This window comes from Leptosomus discolor, unplaced genomic scaffold (assembly GCF_034619465.1).
Source record: "Leptosomus discolor isolate bLepDis1 unplaced genomic scaffold, bLepDis1.hap2 HAP2_SCAFFOLD_152, whole genome shotgun sequence".
NCBI lineage: Eukaryota > Metazoa > Chordata > Aves > Leptosomiformes > Leptosomidae > Leptosomus > Leptosomus discolor.
Genome location: NW_028237799.1, coordinates 73,443 through 88,015, shown reverse-complemented (window position 1 = coordinate 88,015; position 14,573 = coordinate 73,443). Strand labels below are relative to the sequence as shown.

The 14,573-nt window shown below is 73.0% G+C and overlaps 3 protein-coding genes across 3 annotated transcripts in view; all 3 read left to right on the top strand.

Moving 5' to 3' along the window:
• The first annotated feature begins 1,042 nt into the window (after positions 1-1,042).
• Positions 1,043-4,151, top strand: OTUB1 (OTU deubiquitinase, ubiquitin aldehyde binding 1). Its single transcript, XM_086481057.1, has 7 exons — positions 1,043-1,097; positions 1,739-1,800; positions 1,901-1,999; positions 2,544-2,662; positions 2,796-2,880; positions 3,364-3,558; positions 3,940-4,151. The coding sequence occupies exons 1-7, from the start codon at positions 1,043-1,045 to the stop codon at positions 4,135-4,137; spliced, it is 813 nt and encodes a 270-aa protein (XP_086337183.1). The 3' UTR covers positions 4,138-4,151.
• Positions 4,152-6,448: 2,297 nt separating this feature from the next.
• Positions 6,449-8,690, top strand: FLRT1 (fibronectin leucine rich transmembrane protein 1). The gene is given in 4 exon segments (XM_086481055.1): positions 6,449-6,465; positions 6,885-8,372; positions 8,374-8,590; positions 8,592-8,690. Coding segments are annotated over 4 exon segments (1,821 nt in total).
• Positions 8,691-10,054: 1,364 nt separating this feature from the next.
• The window catches only part of STIP1 (stress induced phosphoprotein 1), a 5,165-nt gene continuing 646 nt past the window's right edge, over positions 10,055-14,573 (top strand). Inside the window, 19 exon segments of the mRNA XM_086481058.1 lie at positions 10,055-10,084; positions 11,004-11,213; positions 11,301-11,445; positions 12,097-12,238; positions 12,525-12,582; positions 12,584-12,694; positions 12,821-12,846; positions 12,928-13,003; positions 13,005-13,038; positions 13,109-13,183; positions 13,186-13,210; positions 13,289-13,409; positions 13,494-13,590; positions 13,661-13,765; positions 13,768-13,784; positions 13,943-13,979; positions 14,104-14,207; positions 14,279-14,434; positions 14,436-14,452. Coding sequence (XP_086337184.1) covers positions 10,076-10,084; positions 11,004-11,213; positions 11,301-11,445; positions 12,097-12,238; positions 12,525-12,582; positions 12,584-12,694; positions 12,821-12,846; positions 12,928-13,003; positions 13,005-13,038; positions 13,109-13,183; positions 13,186-13,210; positions 13,289-13,409; positions 13,494-13,590; positions 13,661-13,765; positions 13,768-13,784; positions 13,943-13,979; positions 14,104-14,207; positions 14,279-14,434; positions 14,436-14,452 — 1,565 coding nt within the window. The 5' untranslated portion in view covers positions 10,055-10,075.

Sequence of the window (14,573 nt, the reverse complement as noted above, 5' to 3'; positions counted from 1 at the left end):
CCCAGCCCCTCCTGCAGCCTTTTTAAAGCCTTGGCCCAGCCCCATCCTCACCACCCCCACGCAGCCCCTTCATAGCCCACAGCTGGGCCAGTCCCACTTTCAGCCTCACTGGCCACACCTGCCAAGCTGGAGCCCAGCAGCAACAGGGCCCTGGCAAAGCCCCAAAGTACTTCACCCTTTTTTTTTTTCCCCACAAAGCCGGACAGAGCCCCCATTGACTTGTCGAGAGTACCAGGGCATCCGCTGCTCATTTCTGAAGCCCCGCCATCACCCTTGCCGCTTTCCCAAGTGCAGTACGGCTTCTGCCGGGCTTTCCCAGAGCACACTGAACTCCCTACTAAATCCCCAAGTGCGCTGCATCTTAATCCAAGCTTTCCTGAAGCCCACTCCAGGACCTGCTGCCTCCCCAAGTGCCTCTGGGATCCTGCTGGGCTTCTAAAAAGACCAGCAGGTGCCCTGCTGCCTTCCCGAGAGTCCCAGGGCTTCCACATGGATTTCACAAAACCTGACAGGGCCCCCAATAACTTGCCGAGAGTGCCAAGGCTTCTGATGGACATTACCTAACCCCGCAGAAATACTTGCTGCCTTCCCAAGTGCAACAGGGCTTCCACCGGGGGGCTTCCCCCGGCCTTTCCCGAAGCCCAGCGGGGGCCCTGCTGCCTCCCCGGGCGCGCTGGGGCTTTATCCGAGAGCCCCGGGGCCGCCCCGGCCCTTCCCGAAGCCGCCGGGTCGCCGCGACCCCCCCCGGTGCCCCGTTCCCCGCCGGGCGGCCCCGAAGGCGTCGCCGTCTCCATGGGCGGGGCCTGTCGCTAGGGGCGGTGCCGCTCCGCTCCCGGACGGTGTCCGTGGGCGCGGCCTGTCGCTAGGGGCGTGGCCTGCCGCCCAGCCGGAGGTTGCTAGGGGTGGGCCAGTTGCGGTGCGGGGTGGGGCTTGTTGCCAGGAGCCGGCTGCGTTTCCGGCGGGGCGGCGGGTGACCCGGAAGCGCTGCTGGTTGGCGGCCGGTGACCCGGAAGCGCTGCGCGGGGCGGGGCTGCGGCGGACGATGGCGGCAGAGGAGCCTCAGCAGAAGCCGGAGCCGCTCGGCGGCGACGCGGACGGTACCGACGGGCCCCGGCCGGGATCCCCCCGGGCCGCCCCCAGCCGGGCCTCCCCCTGTGTCCGGGCACCCCCCGGCGCCCCCGCACCGGGACCCCTCAGCGCCCCGCGGGACACCCTACGCTGGGGCACGGCTGCCGGCTGGGGGGCCCCCGATCCGCCCCCCCGGGGTTCCCAGGCACTCCACGGGCTCCCCCACGGCCCCCCCGTAGCGCCCCCCCGTGCCCCGCAGGGCCTCTCCTGCAGCCCCCCAATGCACCCGTAGACCCCCGACGTCCTCCTGGGCCCCCGTAGCACTCCCGTACCCGCTGTCGGTCCCCGGTAGCGCCCCAACACCGCTGGAGCCCCCCCCCGGTGCCCCTACTGCCTGGAGGGTGTCTGTAGGGCCCCAGCATCCCCAGAGGCTCCCCTAGTCTCATCCGTAGCCCCACCCCCCAGTCTCCCCCATAGCCCCCCAACACCTCCATGTACCTCCCCTATAGCACCCCAGTACCCCCCATAGGCTTCCCCTGGCACCCCCCCCCTCGTATCCCAGTCCCCCCCAGGAGGCATCTCCCCAGGATTTTGGGGGTGCCTGCCCCAGCCCCCCCAAGGCGGGGGGAGGAAGATGGGGGGCCCCCCCTGAGCCCCAGTGTCCCCCCAGGCGTGAACTGCCTGGCCTACGACGAGGCCATCATGGCGCAGCAGGACCGGATCCAGCAGGAGGTGAGTGCCCCCTCCCCCCCTCCCCGGGGAGGCCCCTCGCCCCTCCCCCCCCCCCCCCCCCCCCCCCGGTGCTGACACCCCCCCCCCCGCCCCCCGGCAGATCGCGGTGCAGAACCCGCTGGTGTCGGAGCGGCTGGAGCTGGCGGTGCTGTACAAGGAGTACGCGGAGGACGACCACGTCTACCAGCAGAAGATCAAGGTGGGCACCAGTTTGGGACTGGAAGCAGCTCCGGGGCACTGTGGTGGGACAGGGAGCCTTTAAAAGGCACCAGTTCGGCACTGGGAGCAGTTCTGGGGCACCAGTGTGGGACTGGGAGTCTTTAAAAGGCACCAGTTCGGCACTGGGAGCAGCTCTGGGGCACCAGTGTGGGACTGGGAGCCTTTAAGGGGCAGCAGTTTAGCACTGGGAGCAGCTCTGGAGTGCCAGTGTGACAGTGGGAGCGCCTTTAAGGCACCGTGGCGGGACTCGGAGCAGCTCTGGGGCACCAGTGCGGGGCTGGGAGCCTTTAAAAGGCACCAGTTTGGCACTGGGAACCTCTCTGGAGTGCAACTGTGGCACTGGGAGCGCCTTTAAGGCACCGTGGTGGAACCGGGAGCAGCTCTGGGGCACCAGTGCGGGACTGGGAGCCTTTAAAGGGCCCCCTGTCCCCCAGGGCGCCCCCCTGCCCCCGGGGCGGCCCCCCCCGTGCCCCCCTGCCCCCGGGGCGACCCCCCCCCGCGCCCCCCTGACGCTGCCCCCCCAGGACCTGCTCCAGAAATATTCCTACATCCGGAAGACGCGGCCGGACGGGAACTGCTTCTACCGGGCCTTCGGCTTCGCCCACCTCGAGGCCCTGCTGGAGGACGGGCAGGAGCTGCAGCGGTGGGTCCCGCCGGGGCCCGGGGCGGCCCCTCGCCCCCTCCCCCGCCCCAGAGCCAGGGGCCGGCCCCTCCCCCGCCGCCTGACCCCTCCCCGCCCCGGCACGCCGGGGTCCGCCCCCCCCCCCCCCCCCCAGGTTCAAGGAGGTCTCGGCCCGCAGCAAGGAGGAGCTGGTGGCGCAGGGCTTCACCGAGTTCACCATCGAGGACTTCCACAACACGGTGGGAACGGGGGGCGCGGGGCTGGGATGGGGGGCGCAGGGTGTTGTGGGACACTCGGGGGACACGAGGATGTGGGGGGGGACATGGGGCCCAGGAGGATGTGGGACACCGGGGGGATGGGGGGACATGGCGGGGAACGTGGGGCGCAGGAGTATGTGGGGTATGGGGGGGGGTGTGGGACAGCGGGGGGTTGTGGGGACATGGCAGGGGACGTGGGGCACAGGAGGTTGTGGGACACTGGGGGGACATGGGGACGTGGGGGGGCACGTGGGGCGCAGGAGGATGTGGGACACTAAGGGCACGTGGGGGTACATGGGGGAGCGTGGTGGGGGGGTGGCAGGGCCCTGGGCCGCAGGGGGCCGTGGGGGACGCAGCGGGGATGTGGGCGTGGGGGGACGCAGTGGGGCACGTGGTGGCACCCGGGACCCCCCGCGGGCCCGCCCGGGGCGAGGGCGCCCGTGACCCCCGCGGTGGCGCCGGCAGTTCATGGAGCTGATCGAGCGGGTGGAGCGGCGGGTGCCGCTGCCGGAGCTGCTGGCGGCCTTCAACGAGCCCAGCACCTCGGACTACCTGGTGGTCTACCTGCGCCTGCTCACCTCGGGCTGCCTCCAGCGCCACCGGCGCTTCTTCGAGCAGTTCCTGGAGGGCGGCCGCAGCATCAAGGAGTTCTGCCAGCAGGTGCGGCCTCGCACGGGCACTGGGAGCCTTTGAAGGGCACCAGTTTGGCACTGGGAGCAGCTCTGGGGCCTCGCGCGGGCCGCCCACGGGCCTCGCACGGGCCACGCGCCGCCTCCCGGCGCCCTCACGCGCCTTCGCTTCCTCCTCTTGGGGCCTCCCGTGGCCTTGGCGGGGCGTCTGGTGGCCTCGTGCGAACCCGCACGGCCTCAAACCGCCCTTGCACAAGCCTTGCACGGGGCTCACATGAGCCTTGCACAGCCTCGCACGGGGCTTGCGCCAGCCCCTGGCCCCCTCGCGTGCTCCCCGCCTGGTCTCCCGCGGCCTCCGGTCGCCCTCGTGCCCCCCCTGACCCCTTTCCCTCCCCTACCCCCCCCCCGGCAGGAGGTGGAACCCATGTGCAAGGAGAGTGACCACATCCACATCATCGCCCTCGCACGCGCCTTGCACGTCTCCATCCTGGTGGAGTACATGGACCGGGGGGAGGGCGGCGCCACCAACCCCCACGTCTTCCCCGAGGGCTCCCAGCCCCGCGTCTGCCTCCTCTACCGCCCTGGCCACTACGACATCCTCTACAAGTGAGCGCCGCCTCGCACGGGGCCACCGGTTCCTCGCACGGGGCCACCGGTTCCTCGCACGGGGCCACCGGTTCCTCGCACGGGGCCGGTGCCCGCTCCCCCAGGTCGGGCCGGGGCCTACGGGGGCCTCCTGCGGCCTCCCGGGGCCTCGTGCGACCCTCGCACAGGCCTTGCACGGACCCTGCAGGCCCTCGTGCAGCCTCGCACGTGCCCCCTCCCTGTCCCCACCCCCGTCCAATAAAGATGTGGCCCCACTCGCCGTGCCCGTTTATTTCGGTGAGGGGACCCAGGAGCCGCGGGGATGGGGCCGGGGGGCACTTGGGGGAGGTGGGGGGCTGGTTGGGGGGTAGAGGGGTGCCCGGGACACCCCACCCCCACCTTGGGGACAGTTGGGGGGTCTGGGTGTGTAGCTGGAGGGTGAGGGGAGGAATTTGGGGGGGAAGGGGGAGCAGGTGAGACTCAGGGGATCTGAGGAGGGGCAGTTGGGGGACTGAGGGGCACTTGGGGGTTCAGGGGGGGTCTTGGGGCACTCAGGGACACGGACACACACCCCGGGGCAGTTGGGGGTCTGGGGGCCTTGCCCAGCCCCGGAAGGGTGTGGAGCATGACCCTCTCCTGCCACGCAGTCCTGGGACACCACCCCCCCCCAACTTCCCCTGGGGACCCCGACCCCCACCGCGGGCCCCCCCCCGCCCCGGAGGCACTTGTGGGGGTCTGTGGGGGTGGGGGCAGAGTGAGACCCCTCGTGCGAGGGGGGTCCCCGTGTGAGCCCAAAGGGGGCAGGACAGACCCCCGCCCACCCCCCCACCATACACTCCCCTCTTGCGCAAGGCCCCGGTGAGCCCCTCTGCGCCCCCCCCCCCCACCCTCCCGTGACGTCCCACGTGAGACCCCGCGCGAGCCCCCTGCCCGCCCCCCCCCCCCGGGGAATTTGGGGGGAGGGGGCCCGTAGCCCCGACCTCCCCCCGGGTTCGCGCCGCCCGCGGGCCGCTCCCGCCTCTGCGCTGAACCGCCCCCCCCCCTCCCCCCCCCCCCCCCCGGCGCTCCCCCCTCGACTCCCGGGTGTCGTCGTCCCCCCCCCCCAACGCCCGAGTCCCCGCGCACCGGGAGGCGGCGCTGCCCCCCCCCGCCGCCCCCCCCCCCCCCCCCCAGCCGCCTTCCCACGCCCGCAGCCGCCGCCGCCAGCACCGGGCCCGACCGCACCGGCCGGCACCGACCCCGGTAAGGGCCCCCCCCGACCCCCCAAACGCCCCCCATTCCCCCCCCCGCATCCCCACACCACACCCTCCCCCCCTCCCCCTGGTACCCAAGGATGCTCCAGCCCGGGGGGAGGGGCCCAGGTGGCCGAGAGCTCGGCCCATCCCCCCCCCGGGTACCACCGGAGCGACACCCCCCCTTACCGGCCCCCCCCAAATTCCCCTGGCAGCCCCCTCCCCCCGCCGGAGCCCCCAACCCCCCCCCCACCGTACCCGGGGATGCTCCAGTTGGGGGGAGGGGCCCAGGCGGCCGGGAGAGGGGGGAGGAAAAGGGACGCAGGCGTCCGGGGGTCTGACCCCCCCCCCCCGCCATGAGACCTTCCCGAACCCCCGAAATCGCCTCAACCCCCCGCCGGCGCCACCCAACGTCCCCCCAGGACCCGGCAATGCTCCAGCCTGGGGAGGGACCCAGGCAGCCAGGGCCCTGACCGCCCCCCCGAGAACCCCCCCGTGAGACCACCCCATGAGACTCCCCCCCCGAATCCCCAACACCTCCCCAACGCCCCCCCCGCGTGGTACCCGGGGATGCTCCTGCCCGGGGGAGGGGCACAGGTGTCCTGGAAGGAGCCCCTCCCCTCCATGAAACCCCCTTCTCGGGCCCCCAAAACCTCCCTGAGCCCCCCATGCCCCCCCGCGGAGCCCCCCCAAATCCTCCTGCCCCCCCACCCACCCAGAACCCAGGGCTGCGCAGCTGGGAGGGGGGGCAGGAGTTTTGGGGGGGACCCAGGTGCCAGGGGTGATGGGGGAGGGAGTTGGGGGGGGTTCTCTCCTGGGGGCCAGGTCACGTGACCCCTCGTGCAAGGCTGGGGCTGACGCAAGGGTGTCCCTGGGGCACGAGGGTCCCGGAGGGGCCCCCCCTAACGAGCTGCCACTGATGAAGGGGGGGTTCGTTAGCGTTGCTGGTAATTAGTACCCGGGGGGGGTGGGGGTGTGGACATGTGGGTCTCAGCGGGTGTCGCACGAGGGCGGGTGTCGCACGAGGGCGTTGCACAAGGACACCCCCACGGCAGCTCACCACCCTCTCCCCAAAGCGACCCCCCCGGTGGGGGGGGGGCGGCCATGGAGCCCCGGAGCTGGTAGCGGTGGCCTCACACGAGGCGCCGGCGTCGCACAAGGAGCCGGGACCCCCGGAGGAGCCAGGTAGGGCCCCGCCCCCACCACGCCTGAACGCCTGGGCCCCGTGACGGGGGAGGGGTCTGGGGGGGTCCCCGCCCTATATACGGGCTCAGAGGAGGGGGTCCTACACCCAAACACCTGGGTCCCCGTGATGGGAGCAGGGTCTGGGGGGGGTCCCTGACCTATATATGGGGCAAAGGAGGGTGCCCTGCCCCACATGCGGTGCCGGTGGGGGATGCAGGACCCGTCGGCTGGGTCCCATGTCCCCTCACCCCTCTCTCCCCCCCCCCCAGGACCCCCCCATGGCCCCCGCTCCCCCCCCGCTCCTCCCCCCCGCCTGGGCCCTGGCGGCCTTGGCCCTGGCGTCCCGCCGGGGCAGCCCCCCCACCGCCTCGCCGCCCTCCCCGCTCCTCGCCCTCGTCGCCGCTGCCATCGCCACCGCCGCCGCCTGCCCCGCCGTGTGCCGCTGCGCCGGCGGCCGCGTCTACTGCAACGACCGGGGCCTGACGGCCGTCCCCGAGGGGCTCCCGCCCGGCGCCACCACCCTCTTCCTCCAGAACAACCGCATCGGCGACGCCGGCATCCCGGCGCGGCTGGCGGGGCTGTCGGCGCTGAAGGTGCTGTACCTGTATGCCAACGCGCTGGAGCAGCTGCCGGCCTACCTGCCGCCGGCGCTGCGGGAGCTGCACCTGCAGGAGAACAACGTCCGCGGGCTCTGCCGGCGGGCGCTGGCGCGGGCGCCACTGCTGGAGCGGCTGCACCTCGACGACAACTCGGTGTCGGCCGCTGGCATCGAGGAGGACGCCTTCGCCGACAGCCGCCGCCTGCGGCTGCTCTTCCTCTCCCGCAACCACCTCAGCAGCGTCCCGCCGGGGCTGCCGCCGGCGCTGGAGGAGCTGCGCCTGGACGACAACCGCATCCACACCATCCCGCTCCGCGCCTTCGAGGGGCTGCCGGCGCTGCGGCGCCTGGTGCTGGACGGCAACCTGCTGGCGAACCAGCGCATGGCCGACGACACCTTCAGCCGCCTGGGCAACCTCAGCGAGCTCTCGCTGGGCCGCAACGCCCTGGCGGCGCCGCCGGCCAACCTGCCCCGCGCCCGCCTGCGCCGCCTCTCGCTGGCGGCCAACGCCATCAGCCACGTCCCCGCCGGCGCCCTGGCGCGGATGCGGGCGCTGGAGCGGCTCGACCTCTCGGACAACAACCTCACCACGCTGCCGCGGGGGCTCTTCGACGACCTGGGCAGCCTCAGCCACCTGGGGCTGCGCAACAACCCCTGGTTCTGCGGCTGCAACCTGGCCTGGCTGCGGGACTGGCTGCGCCGGCGGGCGCCGCGGGGGCTGGAGGTGCGGGGGCTGCTGTGCCAGGCGCCGGCGCGGCTGCGGGGGCTGCCGGTGGGCGAGCTGCGGGGGGAGATGGACGCCTGCGAGCTGCCCGCCTCCGTGGGCAGCGGCGGCGGCGGTGAGGCCCCGACGGCGGGCGCCGCTGCAGCGGCGGCGGCGGCAGTGCCCGCCGTCGAGGCCTCGACGACGCCACCGCCGCGCACGGCACCGTCGGGGGGTCTGTGGGTGCAGGCGGTGCCAGGGGGGTCTCTGCGGGTGCGGTGGCCGCCGTCCCCCCCTGGGGCGTCGCTGCGGTTGAGCTGGTTGCGGCCGGGCCGGGGGTCGGTGACGGAGACGCTGGTGCGGGGGGAGCGGGGGGAGTATGTGGTGACGGCGCTGCAACCGCGGGCGGCCTACCGCGTCTGCCTCTCGGCCCTCGAGCCCCCCGACGGACCCCCGCTCTGCGCCCAGGCCCGCGCCGGCGCGGAGACCCCCCCCCGCTTCGCCGGGACCCCCCCTCCGGCCCAGGGATGCCCCCCCGGTTTTAGCAGCAGGGGCGGCGGGGGCAGCGGGCGTGGCGGCAGCTGGGGTGGTCCTGGGGGTCCTGGGGGGTGGTGGAGGAGGAGGAGGAGGGGAGGGGAGGAGAGGGGGGGCGGCGGGGGGTGGGGGGGCTCCCCTGCCGCCCCCCAAAATCGCGGGGGGGCTGCCCCTGAGAGCCCTGCGGCCCCCTGAGGAGGGCGGCATCCGAACCGTCTTCCCACCGCCCCCCTCCTCCTCCTCCTCCTCCTCCGCTGGCCCCCCCCGGTGCTCGGGGATACCGGGGGGGGTGGGTGCCCCATGGCAGTGGGGAAGGGGGGTCCTGATGGGGGGGGCGCCCCCCTCTTCCTGGGCCCCCCCTCTCCTCGTGTTGGGGACCCCCCCTTGGGGATATGGCGGGGGGGGGGAAACACTCCTTCTCCCCCGTTTGAGGACATTTGGGGGGAATCCCCCCAGGGGTCTGTGGAGGGGGGGGGTCCCCCGGCCTCTCCCCTACCCCCCCCCCCCTTTTTGGGGCATTTTGGCTTTTTTTTAAGGTGTTTTTTCGGGGAGAAAAGGCAGATTTGGGGCAAGAGTGGGGCTGGGGGAGAGGGCCCAGGCGTCCGGGACCCCCGGGGACCCCCAGGGTCTCCCACATGGGGGGGGGGGGGGGCTGTCCCACGCATCCGGCCCCCCCCCCCCCCCCCCCGTGTGGCGTCGGGACGACGTGTACCCGAGCACCCCCCTACCCCCCCCCGCCAGGTGCCTTCACCCCCTCTCCCCCACCCTCAGCCGTTGGAACTGGGGGGGAAAAGGACCAAAATCAGGAGAAATTGACCCAAAAGGGGTCGAGGGACGACCACCACCCCACCCCCCCAATAAACCCAGCGGCTCCTTTTCCCGCCGGCGCCTCTTTCCCGGACGCCTGAGGGGGGGGGGGGGGGGGCAGGGGGGCATCTATGCACACGCGTGTGCAAGGGGGTTGCGGACCTGTGCACGTGGGGGGGTGGGTCACATGGGGAGGTGCATGAGGCGTCGCACGAGGTGTGAGGGAGGGTGTCACAAGGCCTCCCACGTGGTTTTGCACGAGGGCTCCGGTGGGGGTGGAGGTGTCAGACAGGGGGGAGGGGGGTGTGTGTCACGCCAGGGTCATGTCAAGGTCACGCGTGTGTCCCCCCACCCCCCGCCCCTTCCTCCGTGATTTCCCCTCCCCCCCCGTTCTCCCTCCTATTGGCGGTCTCGGGGGTCCCCTGTGCAAGCCCCGCCCCGTTTCGGTGCAAGCTCCGCCCCTCGGCCCCCCCGGCAGACACGTGTGGCAGAGCGGCCTCCGCCCCGCCAGGGGGCGCAACTCCCGCCGCAGCTGTCTGTCCGCCCCCGCCGTGATTGGCACCTCGCGCAGCCAATGGAAGAGGTGGAAAATTCCAGAACGGGGAAAGAGGACGCCCGCCAATGGGCGTCCAGCGCCGGCTGTCGCGACCACCCGGCGTGCGGGGGCGGGCCCTGCCGCCGGCTTCCGGCGGGGAGCCGGGACGGGAGGGAGGCGGGTACCGCTTTCCCCATCGGCCAATGGGAAGGTGGGGTCCGCCACGGGAGGCCAATGGGAGCGCGCGCGGGGGAGGGCGGGCGGAGGCGGTAGCCAATGGGACACGCGGGTGGGAGGGGCAGGCGAGGCTTCTAGCAGCTTCCAGAAGGCGGCGCGTTAGCGGCGGGAGCGGAGCGGAGCGGGGCCGCCATGGAGGAGGTGGGCGGGGGCCAGGGGGGGTCCCTGGCTTCCCCTCAGGGGATCTGGGGTCCCGGGGGCGGCGGGGGGGGGGGGGCTGGGAGGGAATCGGGTGGGTGTGGGGGCGCCTGGAGGGCCCCGGAGCGGGGCTGGGGGGGGCCCTGAGGGGGATCGGGGGGCCCTGAGGGGGGATCGGGTGGGTTGGGGGGGCCCTGAGGGGTCGGGGGGACTGGCGGACCTGGAGAGAGGTCTTGGGGGTCCTTGAGGGGTTTGGGGTCCCAGAGCGGGGCTGGGGGGGGCCCTGAGACGGGATCGGGGGGGGGCCTGAGGGGGGACCCGGTGGGTTTGGGGGTGCCTGAGTGGTCTGAGGGGGCCTGGGCTGTCTTGGGGGTCTCTGAGAGGGTTTGGGGTCCCGGAGCGGGGCTGGAGGGGGGGTGGGGGGGAAGGATGTGCTGAGAAGCTGGTGGGGGAGGCGCAGAGGGGTTCGGGGGAGGGCTGAGGGAGTTTGGGGTCCCAGAGCAGGGCTGGGGGGGCTTGTTGGGGGTCCCTGGGACCCTCCCTCATCCTCTTCACATTCTCCCCCTTTCCTGCCCTCCCTTTGCTTCCTTCCCCTCCTCCTCACCCCACCCCCTGCCCCCCCCTCCCCAAAACCTCCTCCCCTCCCTTCACCCTGCTCCCACCTCTTGCCTTTCTCGTGGTCGTCCTCCTCCTCGTGGCCCCCCCACCGTCCTTCCCCTCCTCTTCCTCGCACCTTCATACCGTCTCATGCCCCTTTCCCTTCCCCACGTGGCTCTTCTCTTCCTCCCTGTGCCCCCTCCTCGTGCCCCTCGTCTTCCTCACGGCCCTTCTTTTCCCTCCCGCCCTCTTCCTCCTTGTGCTCCTCCTCTTCTTCACACCTTCCTCCCCTCCCTCGCGCCTCCCTCCCTCCCTCCCTCCGCAGGCGCAGGAGCTGAAGGAACGGGGGAACCGGGCGCTGGCGGCGGGGGACGTGGGGGGCGCCGTGCGCCACTACACGGCCGCCATCGCCCTGGACGGCCGCAACCACGTCCTGTTCAGCAACCGCTCGGCCGCCTACGCCCGCCTGGGCGACTACACCCGCGCCCTGGCCGACGCCTGCCGCACGCTGGAGCTGCGCCCCGACTGGGCCAAGGTGGGCTGGGGGCGCTGGGGAGCCCCCCGGGGCGGCCGGCCGGGATGGGGGTCCCCCGGCTGACCCCCCCCCCCCACCGCCCCCCAGGGGTACTCCGCGCAAGGCTGGGCGGCGCTGGAGTTCCTGCAGCGGCTGGAGGAGGCGAAGGCGGCGTATGAGGAGGGGCTGGCGCGGGAGCCGGGGAACCCCCAGCTGCGGGAGGGGCTGCGGGGGGTGGAGGCCAGGCTGGCCGGTACGGGGGGGGGGGGGCGCCGGGGGGGGGTGCAGGAGGCAGGGAAGGGAAAGGGCAGGCTGGGGAGGGGGGCTGTGGGGGGGAAAAGGGGGATGCGGGGGGCCTGGGGGGGGAGAAAGGGGGGGGGCTGGGGGAGAAAAAGGGAGGGCTGAGGGGCTGCAGGGGGGCTGGGGAGCCGGGGGGGGGGGGGGCTCGGGCGGAAAGGGGGGGGGGGGAAGGGGGTGCTGAGGGGCTAGGAGTGGGCTGGGGAGCCGGGCTGGAGGGGGAAAGGGGGTGCTGAGGGGCTGCGGGGGGGGCTAGGGAGCCAGGGAGGGGGGGGTGGCGTGGGAAAGAGGGTGCAGAGGGGGGAAAAGGGGGTGCTGAGGGGCTGCAGGGCGGGCTGGGGCAGAAAAAGGGTTGCTGAGGGGCTGGGAGCCGGGGGGGGGGGGGGCTGGGGTGGGAAAAGGGGGGGCTGTGGGGGGTGGAGGTGTGGCTGGTCGGTATGGGGAGGGGACTGTGGGGGGCTGCGGAGCCGGGGAGGATTTTGGGGTCCCGGAGTGGGGCTGGGGGGGGTGTTGAGAGGGGTTTTGGGGCTCCTGCGAGGGCCTGGGGTCCCCGAGGAGGGCGCAGGGGGTTGGGGGGGTCCCTGACGCCCCCCCCGCGGCCCCCCAGAGCGGAAGCTGCTGAACCCCTTCAGCGTCCCGGACCTGTACGGGCGGCTGGAGGCGGACCCCCGGACCCGGGCGCTGCTGGGGGACCCCGAGTTCCGGCGGCTGCTGGAGCAGCTGCGCAGCAACCCGGCCCAGCTGGGCACGTCAGTGGGGCTGGGGGCGGGTGGGGGGGGGCATTGGGACCAGGGCGGGGATTAGGGCTGGTTTGAGGGGGCTGTAGGGCAGGGCTGGGGGTTGGGGGGGGGTCAGGGCAATTTGGGGGGGGTGACCCTGGGGGGCTTCACTGCAGCCGTGTGTAGCTTCCGGCTGGTTTGGGGGGGGCGTTGGGGCAAATCTGGGGGGACCGAGTCCCCCCTGGGGGTGTCGGGGGGGGGGCAGATTTGGGGGTGCAGCTCCCCCAGGCCCCCCTGTTTGTGTGTGTGTCCCCAGGAAGCTGCAGGACCCCCGGGTGATGACGACCCTGAGCGTCCTGCTGGGGGTGGACCTGAGCGGGGGCCGAGGAAGAGGAGGAGGCGCCTTCCCCGCCCCCCCCCCGCCCCCCCCCCCAGCCCCCTGCCCAGCCCCCCCCGCCCGAGGAGCTCCCTGAGAACAAGAAGGAGGTGAGGGGGGGGGGTGTCCCCAAACCCAGGGAGTTGGGGTGACTGGTCCCCTCGTGGCCCAACAGGAGGAGCTGGGGGGCGGGGGGTCCGGGGGGGGTTTGGGGTGACTGTACCCCCCAATGACAGGCGCAGCAGGAGAAGGAGCTGGAGGGGTTACAGGGGGGTTTTGGGGTGCTGGGGGGGGGGCTGGGGTGACCGTGTCCCCCCAATGACAGGCGCAGCAGGAGAAGGAGCTGGGGCAACGCCGCCTACAAGCGGAAGGATTTCCCCACCGCCCTGGCGCACTACACCCGCGCCGAGGAGCTGGACCCCCACCAACATGACCTACGTCACCAACCAGGCGGGTGAGTGACCCTCCGTCCAGAACTCCCCAAAACCCCCCCGAGCCCCCCCCGAACCCCCTTTTCCTTCCAGCCGTCTACTTCGAGACGGGCGACTACAACCGGTGCCGGGAGCTGTGCGAGCGCGCCATCGAGGTGGGGCGGGAGAACGGGAGGATTACCGGCAGATTGCCAAGTGAGTGCACGGGGGGGGTGGTAAGGCCCACGGGGTGCCCCCCCAGCCCCCCCAAACCCGCCGCTGTCCCCCCCGCAGGGCATACGCCCGCATCGGGAACTCATTCCTGCGGGAGGAGCGCTACAAGGACGCCGTCAACTCCTACAACAAGTCCTTGGCCGAGCACCGCACGCCCGACGTGCTCAAGAAGTGCCAGCAGGTTCGTTTGGGGGGGTCGGAGGGGGGCTTAGAGGTGGGGGGCGGCCCCCCCGGCCCCCCCCGACCCCCCGTTTGGGCGCTGCAGGCTGAGAAGATCCTGCAGGAGCAGGAGCGCTTGGCCTACATCGACCCGGGGCTGGCGCTGGAGGAGAAGAACAAGGGCAACGAGTGCTTCCAGCGAGGTACGGGGGGGTCCCGGAGGGTGGCAGGGCCCCCCCCCCCGGCCCGCGGTGACCCCCCCCGCCCCCCCAGGGGACTACCCGCAGGCCATGAAGCACTACAGCGAGGCCATCCGCCGCGACCCCCGCCAGGCCCGGCTCTACAGCAACCGCGCCGCCTGCTACACCAAGCTGCTGGAGTCCCCCTCGCCCTCAAGGTGGGGGTCCGGGGGGGCTGGGGGTGCAGAGCTCGGCGGGGGGTGCAGGGTTGGGTTGGGGGTCATGAGGGGCTGGGCTGGGGATGCAGGGCCCATGGCGGGGGGGGGCTCCAGGGGTTCTGGGGTGCCTCTGACCCCCCCCCCTTTCTCCCCCCCAGGACTGTGAGGAGTGCATCCGCCTGGAGCCCTCCTTCAGTGAGTGCGGGGGCCTTCCTCTGCCTGGGGCTCCCTCATCCTCCCCGCCCCCCCCCCCCCCGTCTTCATCCCCATCCCATCCCCGTCTTCACGTTCCTCCCCTCCTCCTCCTCCTCCCCCCCAGTCAAGGGCTACACGCGCAAGGCGGCGGCGCTGGAGGCCATGCGGGACTACACCAAGGCCATGGACGTCTACCAGCGCGCCCTCGACCTCGACGCCGCCTGCAAGGTGAGGGGCTCGGCCCCCCTGTGCCCCCCCGGCCCCTCCTGTCCCCCCCTGACCCCCCCGTGCTCCCCCAGGAGGCGGCGGAGGGCTACCAGCGGTGCCTGCTGGCCCAGTACCACCGGCAGGACACCCCCGAGGAGGTGAAGCGCCGCGCCATGGCCGACCCCGAGGTGCAGCAGATCATGAGCGACCCAGCCATGCGCCTCATCCTCGAGCAGATGCAGAAGGACCCCGCAGGCCCTCAGCGAGTGAGTGCCCGGGGGGGCCCCAGGATGGCCCCGAGTTGGCCCCACAGCTCCCGAGGTGTCTCCAGCCAGCACCAGGGCTCCCTGAGGTGTCCCCAGGGCTCCCCGAAGTGACCCCAAGCCA

Excerpts from the sequence above, each read along its gene's own strand:
- OTUB1 (XM_086481057.1), top strand. The coding sequence starts at position 1,043 with ATGGCGGCAGAGGAGCCTCAGCAGAAGCCGGAGCCGCTCGGCGGCGAC. Across the intron at positions 1,098-1,738 it reads GCTCGGCGGCGACGCGGACG|GCGTGAACTGCCTGGCCTAC; the intron begins GTACCGACGGGC and ends GTGTCCCCCCAG. Across the intron at positions 2,881-3,363 it reads TCGAGGACTTCCACAACACG|TTCATGGAGCTGATCGAGCG; the intron begins GTGGGAACGGGG and ends TGGCGCCGGCAG.